The sequence below is a fragment of the Crinia signifera genome, chromosome 12 (assembly GCF_055691185.1).
Source record: "Crinia signifera chromosome 12, ASM5569118v1, whole genome shotgun sequence".
Lineage (NCBI taxonomy): Eukaryota > Metazoa > Chordata > Amphibia > Anura > Myobatrachidae > Crinia > Crinia signifera.
The window spans coordinates 17,332,403-17,344,858 of NC_139228.1; the positions used below are offsets into that span (position 1 = coordinate 17,332,403).

The 12,456-nt window shown below is 45.9% G+C and overlaps 1 protein-coding gene across 1 annotated transcript in view; it reads right to left on the minus strand.

Annotated features, from left to right (window-relative positions):
* Nucleotides 1-1,677: 1,677 nt before the first annotated feature.
* The window catches only part of MIPOL1 (mirror-image polydactyly 1), a 308,085-nt gene continuing 297,306 nt past the window's right edge, over nucleotides 1,678-12,456 (minus strand). The window contains exon 11 of the mRNA XM_083166788.1: nucleotides 1,678-3,355. Coding sequence (XP_083022914.1) covers nucleotides 3,289-3,355 — 67 coding nt within the window. The 3' untranslated portion in view covers nucleotides 1,678-3,288. The remainder of the gene's footprint in view (nucleotides 3,356-12,456) is intronic.

The following is a 12,456-nucleotide window of genomic DNA, read 5'->3' on the forward strand; positions in this document are numbered from 1 at the left end:
GACTAATAAATATAATTCTTTATAGTTCATCAATGTTACATGGTTAGACAGCTACAGTTTACCAAGAGGAGAGCTTAGTTGTGAATGGTTGGTTATACGTTATCCTTCACACAAGCCTTGAAATGACGCATTGCCTACAATTTCACAGTTCAAAATATGTTCAAATATTGACTTCTTTAAAATAACAGCTATGAATCATGGCAGTATATCGGGGGGGGGGGGGTCAAGGCACAGCTAAAGGAATTGGTTTTATCATTTACATGGTGGCTATTTGCGAGAAGGGCCACCATGAGGTCAGTGGCGTAACTATAGTCTATGCGCCCCCTGCCGATAATTTGGCAGCTCCCCCCGGCTGCACATCCCCCCCCCGTGCCTTACCTCTCCGACAGTTGCAGGGACCCGCAGATCTTGTCATCGGTGCAGTCCCAGCTCCCCTCCTGGCTTCTGCTATGAAAAATGGACCATCACAAAATGTCCGCCCCCATACAGCAGACAGTTTCAGAGAACAGTCTGCTATATGGGGGCGGACATTTTATGATGGTCTGTCTCCATAACATCAGAAAGAAGCCAGGAGGGGAGCCGGGACCGCAATGAATAACAAGTAACTGCGGGTCTGAGGCGGCGGCGTTACAATATTCCCGCATCCCCCCGGCACCTGCACTTACACAGCACCTCCCCGCTACCGCGGGGCTATTGTTATGCCACTGCATGAGGTTAATTGGACCTCAGCATAAGGAGGGAATGTACATGGAGCTTGTGGGTGTGGCCATATGATATGTTGAATCTCTGGCCCTATCCATAGATGCCTGTGGCATAGGGATGGCCATATAGAAATCTTCATGGGTTTATGGCCGATGTCGAATAGTTTTGCCATCGATGGTCGAAACCAGATGGTTTCCCACCATCGATGTAAAGCTTAAACAAACCGTTTCGTTATTGCTTTTCCCTAAAGTCCCAGGACACGGAGCATAGCTCCGCCCCCGACACCCGCGAAGCCCCGTCCCCGCATTTTGATTGGCCCACAGGCCACTTAATCACAGAAAATGGTTGACCATCGATATACAAAACATCGATGGTCATCAATTTAATAGTTATTTACTATCGATGGCCAGTTGCACTTTTGCCAACGATGGCAACTATCAATGGCAAAGGCAAAGATGGCCATCCCTACTGTGGCAGGGTACTGCATTAGAGGACATGTGGGCAGCTTGGCTCCACCTCTTTAGCAGGAAGTCCACTGAAGCAGTGACAGCACAAATCACTAATATACCTGATTTGTGTAATACTTAGCTGCTGCAGTCTTACATGGCAGTTACAGACATCAACCACACTATGTTTAAATTATAAGGACATTTGGTACTTGTTTCCTAGAAGGGCGGCATTATAATGGCATGCTATGCGACCGATGCGATGGCCGCGATTTTACATAGAAATGCATGGTAAAATGTAAATCGGCGGTACGCGTCCTCCGGCCTTTTCATACCCCCATTATCCACGTCGGCGTGGAGTTGAGAATAGAAAGTGTGACGAGGGGACGCGGAATACGAGCCCGAAGCGTGGCGAGCCCCGCGAGGGGACACGGAATACATGTTAAGTAATCCGTGTCCGCTCGCCACGCTTTGGGAGCGTGTTCCGTGTCCCCTCACGGGGCTCGCCACGCTTCGGGCGCGGTGGCTCACTGCGCTCGCCACACTTTTTATTCTCAACTCCACGCCGACGTGGATAGTGGGGGTATGAAAAGGTCGGAGGACGCGTACCGCTGTGCTCGCCACGCTTCGGATTGACGTTGATCGTGGGGTGGCATTAACAATTGGGGGGCCATTTCACACCTCAGGGTGGGTATTTGGGGTCATTTAACATTGTTCCCTATGTGAAATCGGGTCAATTGGGCCATTTAACATTGTTCCCTATGTAAAATCGCAATATTTTTCCTTGCGATGCCTAAGATCAAAATCGTGGGCGCCCTTCTAGGAAACAAGTACCGGACATTTATTACCCCTTTCACACCAAGAATCAAATTACAGAGTTAAAGCTTTTCCACGCGGTAATTTGCTGAAAAACGCAGGTTTTTTTCGGTGGTGTGAAAGGGTTAACACAGGTCTTAAATCCCAGCACTCCGACCCTGCTCTTGACCAGGGTTGGAGTGCTGGGATTTAAGACCCGTGTTCACCCTTTCACACCACCGATTTTCCAGCAAATTACCGGGTGGAAGAGATTTAACCCGATGTGAATTGGGTCCAGCTACACCCGGCAAAATGACCCGGCATTTAAAAATGCTGAGTGGCCGATGTGAAAGGGGTATTAGTAAGCCATTGAACCTGGCAAAAAAATTTTCAAATCATCAGAATATCAAGAATACTTTGGAAATTGAATATAGGACTGTGCTCATTAATGGAAAAAATTGTAATTGTTAAACCAGTCATCTAAGTCAGCGGTTCTCAAACTGTGGGTTCTGACCCCAAAGTGGGTCCCAACCTTCTCAGCATGGGGTTGCGTCTCCATGTTGCTGACCATCAGGCTGATGACTTCTCTAATCTCAGTCAATGATTCAAGGAGTCTGAAATATCTGTTGAATTGTCTGTTATGTTAGACTCCTCCCATCATTCTGTGCCTCCACAATGCTGCCATGTATGTGCTGGCTGCTGACTACACATGTGATGTGATGGGTTATGGTATATTAGACTCCTCCCATCAGTCTGTGCCTCCACAATGCTGCCATGTATGTGCTGGCTGCTGACTACACATGTGATGTGATGGGTTATGGTATATTAGACTCCTCCCATCACTCTGTGCCTCCACAATGCTGCCATGTATGTGCTGTCTGCTGACTACACATGTGATGTGATGGGTTATGGTATATTAGACTCCTCCCATCACTCTGTGCCTCCACAATGCTGCCATGTATGTGCTGGCTGCTGACTACACATGTGATGACCTTCTGCAGTAACTTGCTGGGGTACCGTAATTATTTTTATTGTCTAATGGGGTCCCGGAGCAAAATAGTTTGAGGATCCCTGATCTACCGATACATAAATGACCATCTTTATTTGGGCGGTCTGGTAACCAGACAAGTCTGCATAGTTTATGGACCTTGCACGGGAAATGGTCTGAAAGGTGCAAAGTGTTAGAAGAATGCGTGGCTTAGAAGCCCAGGTCGGGAGACATTTCCTATGTAATCACATGATGGAAGGCAACTTATAAATCCATATCCGTTTTGGTATGTCCCTAGGCACAGCGTCACATCCTCTTATGAGCTTCGGTTGATACCAGTGTGCAACCAGACGTGATTCATATCACCGTACGGACAGATCCAATTCCAACCTTTTTCCGTAGCACATCGACCAGCCGCTCCAATCTGAGTAAAAAGAAGAAGAGAAATATAAATATACCTTTTACAATGCTGTTGGGAATACAAGCTGCTGACAATATAGAACACATTTATATTCTACCAAATCAAGTCAAATGCAAGATTAAAGGGGAATAATCACTTTTTAAGTGTCAATACTTGCTACCATTGCTTGCTTCTGTGTGCCCACATACAGTAAAACAAAAATGGAAACATATTGTGACTAGAGGCCCCCATACACCTGAAAGACGCTGCACCCAATCATACAATCTCAATGGATTGTATGCAGATTGTGTTCACACAATCAAGCAATCAATGCCGGCCCCGGGGGATTGGAGGATTGGTCTTCTGATCTGATGTGGGGTACACACCAGGACGATTTGGCCCAAAATTAGCCAATTTAGATACAAACTCGACCGATTTTATGTAAATTGGCCATGTTTTGGGCCATTTCGCTGCCGTTTTGCGTTGATCCCGATCCGATGCGCAGCCCCGAGGGTCGTTAGGTCTTTTCTGAGATCCTACCTGCAGAAACGACCATTGTAGTGGGTGCGGGTCGCAATCACATCAGGTGCCTTTTCTGTGCCGGTCGGCGGCTCCGTCAGCTCGTGAGCGGGTCATACGTTTCTGTGACGATCCACTCACGAGAAGCATCGAGCTGGTGTGTACCCAGCATTACGTTCTGCACGTCAGATCACTTGGGATTGCATGTGCTTTTAAGCCAGGGTTGCCTACCCTCCCGGAATGGCCGGGAGTCTCCCGAAAATCAGGTCCCCCGGAAAGGTAGGCAACCCTCCCGGATTCAGGGGGACCCCCACTGCGCCCCCCAATTGCGGCATTTAAATGCCGCAATCCGCGGGTCTCAGAGGAGGGGGTGGAGCTAAAATGTCACAATCGTGTAATTTTAGCCCCGCCCCCTCCACGGAGATCCGTGAATTAGGCTATTTTACATTCTGGGGGCAGGGCTTAATGATGTCACGGTCAAGCACTAAAACTTGGCTGAAAAGTTAAACTTGGTAGGGAAGATGAAAAAAAAAAAGGAAAAGAAACAACAAAAAACTAGTTACTAGTGCAACTATTGGCTCAAAAGTGTCAATATACAGTAGGTGAGCAGTCATAGTTAATGAACTTGTGTATATAACAACCAATTCCTGATGATCCCAGTTTGCTGAAGATTCTTTGTACGAACAATGGTCCTGATTCAGAGTGTATCACAATTGCAAAATCTTTCTCAAATGGGCAAAACCATGCTGCACTGCAGGTGGGGCAGATGTAACATGTGCAGAGAGAATTAGATTTGGGTGCAGTGTGCTGAAGCTGAAATCTAAATTGGGTACTTGTGGAGTATCACGGCTCCCATCGCATGCCATATATAGTGGCATGCGATTGGATACGATTTTTGCAGTTTTTAACGTTTTTTTTACAAAATCGCATGAGATTTTTAACAGAAAAGCATCCAAATGCATTGAAATTAGTATCAAACATGTTCAATGGCCCCCAAATGTCATTTTTGAGGCTGTACCACCCCCACTATAAACGCGAACCCGAAGCGTGGCGAGCGGCGGCGGTACGCGTCCTATGACCTTTTCATACCCCCACTATCCACGTCGGCGTGGAGTTGAGAATAGAAAGTGTGGCGAGCGCAGCGAGCCACCGAGCCCGAAGCGTGGCGAGCGGACACCTGTGAAGCCCGTGAGGGGACGCGGATACCTGTGATGGTATCAGTGTCCCCTCGCGGGGCTCGCTGCGCTCGCCACACTTTCTATTCTCAACTCCACGCCGACGTGGATAGTGGGGGTATCAAAAGGTCGTAGGACGCGTACCGCCGCCCCTCGCGGGCTCACTGCGCTCGCCACGCTCCGGGTTCGCGTTAATAGTGGGGGTGGTACAGCCTCAAAAATGACATTTGGGGGCCATTGAACATGTTTGATACTAATGTCAATGCATTTGGATGCTTTTCTGTTAAAAAACGCATGCAATGCGATTTTTTGCTGTACGATGCACATCGTGGGAGCCGTGATTGTCCACAAGTACCCTAAACTGTAATGTAAGAATAAAGCAGCCAGTATTTACCCTGCACAGAAACGAAATAACTCATCCAAATGTTACTCTCTCTCTGCACATGTTACATCTACAGCATGATTTTGTCCATTTGACAAAGATTTTGCATGTGCAATCAGGTCTGACTCCGGCCGTGTGGCAGCTGTTTCCAAGGTAACCTACCACCATAAATCCAAAGTATCATTAAAACATGATCATCGGAGAAAGGTGTCTGCACCGTGGGTTGATTAAGTGTCAGTTGCATGTGAAATACCGATGTCTGGTACTTTCTGCGTTCGCCGATCTGTGCTGCACATTTGCTGTATGGGTCTGTGATGGGTTGACAGTCTGATGCCATTTTGGGGCAGAAATGGAACGACTTTGGCCTATTTCTCTTAAAACATTGTTGGGGTGGGATATTTCCTGCCCTTTTTTTTGCATCTGTGGCAGCAGGCTTGCACGGCCCCATGCAGCTCACATTACTAGGGGGTGAAAAGAGAGCGCTATAGTGAATTTTTACGAGTGACACCTGTGGAAATAAAATATGTTAGTAAAATAATGTTTACACTCCTTTTGGAGGATATAGGGTGGGAGAGGAAGAGATACTTGCGCTGACCCTACTTGCCCTAACCTTACAGACGCAGCGGTATTCCTCAGCGCAATGCTGTCCGCTGGATGGAATCTTCTGTGGCGGCTTCGGTGCCGGGACGCGGCTTGATGACGTCAGTGGCTGGCGTATCGGTACTTCGGGTAGCGGCCAGATAGCTTCTCCTCTCCTTAAGTCGCCTCAATCTTTTCCTTGTACTAATGCAAGCAGGGGTCGTGACACCCCCTGCTGCATTATCATATAAGTGCTACTGCTGCAGTGATAGCAACTCCAACCACATCTGAATCTGTGTGCTGCAGACAGAGAGCTGAGATCCACTACTACAGTATGTGGTCTGTTACCCAGTTTGTTTTATCTCTGTTTCCAATTGTAAAGCGCAATGGAATCTGTGGCACTATATGAAAATCTGTAAATAAATAATAAAATAAATGAATGTGGTCACACCCAGCATGCCTTAGCCACTCTCTTGTGTCAGTAAGTGGGAAATGTGGTCCCAGGGTGGGGGTGGCCAGAGGAGAGGCCTCTTCTTTCTAATAACTGCACAGAACAATACCTCTTTTCTTTGTAAGGCTTTAGAAGTTAATATTTATTGAAATTGTAAATGACTATATAAAACCATATCTCCTAACATGACCCTCTCCAGGAGGGACACAATGCTCTGCTCCTGGACTTCCTTATAATGTATGATTACCATCACCTGTGCTGAACAGGATAATTGATAAGAAAGCATACTTGCCTACTTTTGATAACTAGTTTCTGGGAGATTATAGTTGGTAGTAGAATTTTGCAAAGTGTCCCATTGAAGGGGCGTGTCATGCTCCACCCAAAGGGCGTGTCTAGCTCCATATATGGAGAGATTGTGAAAAGAGATTGTGAGCGTGGCACCTAGAAGCGTGGGTGTGTACTGCTACATCTGAGGGGAATCTTCTAAAATGACTTATATCCAAATGTAGATGAGCCCCAAAGCTGTTAGTAAGAGCTACAATACTTGGTAAAGTGCTGGGAAATGGTGCTGATGATTCAATGTAAATGTATCTATTACTCCTTTTTTGCCCAAAAATGTACCAGTGTAATGTGGGCTAGGTGACATGAGGGAGATTGCTAGACTAATGAGGGAGAGAGCTGTTATTTCAGAGTCTCCTGCAGGGATTCGGTATGGAATCCCGGCGGAATGCAGGAGGGGAGGTAACTATGTAAGAAAGGTGTTTCACTGCAGGTGATGGTAATCATACATTGCCAGGGAAGCCCAGGAGCAGAGCATTGTGTCACTCCCGGAGAGGGTCATGTTGGAAGGTTTGCTAAAACAGAACTACTGATTCAGTAAACATAATTGAAGCAGTAGTTCCCCCGGATCCACCAACAATGTGCTATGTCTAATAGTGTTCGGGAAAACTCCTGAACTCAGTAATACCCCTTTCACATCGCAAATGCTGATTCACACCCAGGATTTGGACATGGGTCCGTCCCGGGAGCGACCCGGCATTTGTGATGATTAGCCCCCACCTTGACCCTGCAATAAGCTGGGTTGCTGACATCAGAAAGGGGGCAAAGTGACGGTGCATCATGGGAGCGGGGGAGGAGGCAGCGCTTGAAGCCTCCTTCCTATAGTGTGAATGGGACCCAGATCGCTTTACCCGGGTTACCCATTTACACTCCCCAGCAACCTGATCCGACCCAGGTACCTTCTTTTTACTTGAGTTGTAATGGCCTTTTCACACCACAGTGACCTGGGTGGGTCCAGCATCAACCCGGGTCAGACCCGGGTTATTTGTGTGGCGTGAAAGGGGTATTCGTGAAGATCACCATTACACCCAGGGCCGGATTATAATGTGGGCACAAGGTGCCCCTGGGACCCCCTCTAGCTAGGGGCCCCCTGTGGTTGGCATGTATTTCCCCCCCAAAAAAAATATATTATTTTTTTTTAGCTAAAGTTGTTGTGCATGGGAGTGGGGTAGTGCTGCAACTTCACATATCTGCCAATGGGACAATGATTAATGGTGCTGAGCATTGGGAGCCAAGTGTGCAGTGCATTACTGGGAGTTGAGTCCCATGACACTTTGCACCAGAGGGCAGAGGCTGAGACGTTTGTGCTGAGCTCTGATTAGTGGAGCTCATTACATGCTTCTCAGGCCCATGGATAACAGCAGCAGCAGCAGCAGCCTAGTCATGGGAGGGTTTTTAATCAGAGGCAGCACTGGGACTGTGAGGTCTACTACAGAGTAAGGTGCAGAGGAACAAACACAGGCTTTTCATGTGTGTATGTATGTATGTGTGTATGTATGTATGTATGTATGTATGTATGTGTGTGTATATATATATATATATATATATATATATATATATATATATATATATATATATATATATATATCCCCTGCAGTTACCCATTGACCAAGTTTATACTGCCTTTTCTCTGTTTTTTGATAGTGTAATATTCCCCCATGCAGTTTGCGGCCAGTAATGACATGTGCAAGGGGGCCCCCCTGTCTAAAGTGCCCCAGGCCCCCCGGAGGCTTAATCTGGCACTGATTATACCCCGCGTCTACCACCCCACTTGCTAGCCATGAACAGCAGTAATGTAGCCACAGTGCAATGATTGTGTATACGGAATGGAGTTTGTGATGTACTTTGGGGTTCTAGAGAATAGATTGTCCAACCAGACTGCAGGTAATGGGGTATATGACACCATATACACTACATACAGTATATACTGCTGCTGGTTTGTTTTTTCATGTAAAGTCCAGGTGTATTTTGTAAAAGTGCCTTAAACATAATAGCAGTTATGGATAATTGATTATTGCAATAGTCTCCTTATTGGCCTTCCCCAATACAGACTGTCACCACTACAGTCCATCATGAATGCAGCTGCGAGGCTAATCTTCCTAGCCAGATGTCAGTCAATTCATTGGTTACCTGTATTCTATCATATTCAATACAAGATTATTTTACTTACACACAAAGCCATAAACCAAACTACACCAACATACATCTCTTCTCTTATCTCAAAATATCTTCCAACCCGACCTCTTCGTTCCTCACAAGATCTACGTCGCTCATCCACACTCCTTACTAGCTCCCATTCATGATTGCAGGACTTTCTTCGGGCTGCACCACTCTGTGGAATGCCCTCCCACACACAATAAGACTCTCCTCCAGTCTCCAAACCTACAAGCGTTCCCTGAAAACTCACCTCTTCAGGCAAGCTTATCAAATTCCAGAACCAGCCACTTAACCTTCATATACCATTCCTATCTAAACACATCCCCACCGTACAGTCCACACATATCCACTCTATTCTTTTTCACATTTTCCAACCTCCTGGCCCATGGCCAAACTGGTGGGTCACCGTATCATACAGCACACCAGGAACCTTTGCATTCTGGTAGAATTAATGCAATAAAGAATATCTATCCTTGTGTATCAATGCCTATTTCCCTATAGATTGTAAGCTTGCGAGCAGGGCCCTCATACCTTTGACTCTCTGTAAATACCCAGTTTGTTGTATCACTGTCTCCTATTGTAAAGCACTACGGAATCTGCTGCGCTATATAAGAAACTGTTAATATGTAAATAAATAAATAGAATCATTCCTCCGCAGGTCACAGTAGGGAATTGTTAGGGGAGAAGAGCTGCGCTATAAACAGTCACCTTTCCCCTGTAATTGGTATATTAGGGCTTGTGTAAAACACAGGGAAGATGTGCACTTGGGCACAGCATTCATCTAAAACCGGTCTAGTCACTTTCACTGTGGTTAATGGCCTGGAGCCTTTAAGAAAAGTCCGGGTTACAGGGAGGATACAGGTATAGCCTGCAGCAAAGCACAGATCGCATTATTCACATGATGCTACTTTCTAGAGCGAGGTGAAGACTTTGTGATTCATGCAATAAGCTTCAGAGACATTTGCTCTTTCTCATGTGGTCAATGGCGGGTCAATGGCAGGTCAATGGCAAAGCAGAGCATTTAATGGAGGGGCCTTCAATGAAATCATCCATATGCTCGTTACTGTGATTATCCCAGAATTAGAAAGACATATACAAGGTTTATCAAGGGCAGAAACACCTAATATTTGGTAGAAATTAGAGGTTTTACATCATTTATGACTTCTGACTACTTATCCAGGTACGCGGTCCCTGGGTGGACAATGTCTAGGTCAGGGATGGGAAACCTTCGGCGCTCCAGCTGTTTTTGAACTACACAACCCAGCATGCCCTACAACAGTTTAGCAATTTGGCCATTGTAAAACTGTTGCAGGGCATGATGGGATGTGTAGTTCAACAACAGCCGGAGGGCCGAAGGTTCCCCATCCCTGGTCTAGGTAGACCATCACTAATGGTCAATAGTAACTAGGATGGCACCTAAGAATAGTTGACCTTCTGTCAATGGTGACTTAGGGTGACATGGATATGGTACACATGAATAAGGTCAACGTGTTTTTTGTGTATTTTTTTATGGTGATTTTTCATACTTTACTATCCAAGTTGGCATAGAGTGAGAATATAATAGTATGCTGAGCGCAGCGAGGTACCATGCCTGAAGGACGCGGTAACCTTATACAGTGTCCATGTCGACAGGCACCTAAAAAATGTGACAACTGTATGTGGACCTTATTTATGTTGACCTAAAGCTTATGACGACCTTCTGGCTTAGGTGTAGACCATGTTACTGGCTACCATTAGTGGTCAACTTAGTGACTGCTGACTTAGACATTGTCTACCATGTATACCGTAACCACTTCTCCAGGCTACACCACTGGTGGAGGCGATCACTGCTGCATATGGGGAAACAATAGCCATCCCTGACTGCAGAGTAACAAGTACCACTGCTCTCCCCTACTAGCTTGTGGTATCTCAGGAAGGCATTAGCCATGGGTGCCAACATGCATTATTATATACTTGCATACCCTCCTGGAGCCGGGGCAAAGGTTGCCCCCACAGAGACAAATTCCAGCGATCGTGACGATTTGGGGAGGTGACCGGGCTAAAATCTCCTTGCCCAGCTTATCCTAATTACTATTGTTTGCAGTGATTGGGCCATCTGATAGAGCCCTCCAAACTTTGCAGAAAGGGGCAGCTCTCGGGAACATATAATCTGTACCTAGCACCCCCAAAGCCTGATAATTCTATATCAGAAAAATACTATGACTGATGGCAAGCGGTGGTGTAGGAGGATGTGCGGTGTTTGTTATTTCAATGGCGGGTACAGATGCTATACAATCGACGGCAGCTCGCAAGTGAAACTACATCTCTTTCTCTCTCAGAGGCAATCATGTACAATTAGCTGCCTTATTAGCTCTCAAAGCATTTGCTTTGAGCGGACTCACTAGTGTGTGTATGTGTGATATATGTATCACTCACCTCTATGAGGTGAAGTACAGCCACTGACCACTACAGGCCACACGCTGGACCAAATTACTTATTTATGAGCTAAAATATGTCATAACAGAAAGTGACAGCAATTTTTGCAGGGACACTGTTTCAAACTTGCTGGATATGGAGAGAGGGAGCTGTGAAGACAGAGACTGGAGGTAGGAGCAGTTAGAGAATGGGGGTGGGGTGGGGTGGAGAGTCTGAGTGCTAAAAACGGTCACCGCTCAAAATAAAGTACATTGCAGAAGCCGTCAGTTTGATGGGCTTTTTACTCGTTTAGAAATAAATGGCAGCATTCAGTGAGTGTATTTTATGTATATGTATGTATGTATATATGTGTGTATGTATATGTATATATATATATATATATATATATATAGCGTCCAGTCACCCGGCACTCGCTTCCTGAACAAGGAGTAAAGTGAAAGACTCCGGTGCCTTCCTTGAGATGGACGTCTCTTGTATATGCAGGAAAGATAGGCGGCACTCGTCAGATTTCATGAATAGATGCTTTTATTCACCGACATGTTTCGGGAGCTTATCTCCCGTCCTCAGGGATAGTAACGATAGGTGAATAAAAGCATCTATTCATGAAATCTGACGAGTGCCGCCTATCTTTCCTGCATATATATATATATATATATATATATATATATATATTACTTTAACTCAGGGCTTGACAAATTTTTTTTAAATCTAGGAGCCAGCATGAAAGTGTAGGAGCCAGACAAACTAAAAATAGGGGCAGTGCGCGCCGAAGGCGTGGATATTTTTTTTACAATGCAATGCCTATTACACATGTCACACACCCATTACATGTTATTCCACATGCCATAATGCCCATTACACATTCTACAAAACACCGGCATGCCCATTACACATTCTACAAAACACTGGCATGCCCATTACATATAATACCACACGCTGTAACGCTTAGTACATATAATGTCACATAAGTGCCGCTTACCTACATGCTCATTGCTACAGGTTGCATGCTTGATGCCAGGGCAAACATGCCATTGTGCCCAGGGGTAAACATGCCCTTGTGCCCAGGGGTAAACATGCCCTTGTGCCCAGGGGTAAACATGCCCTTGTG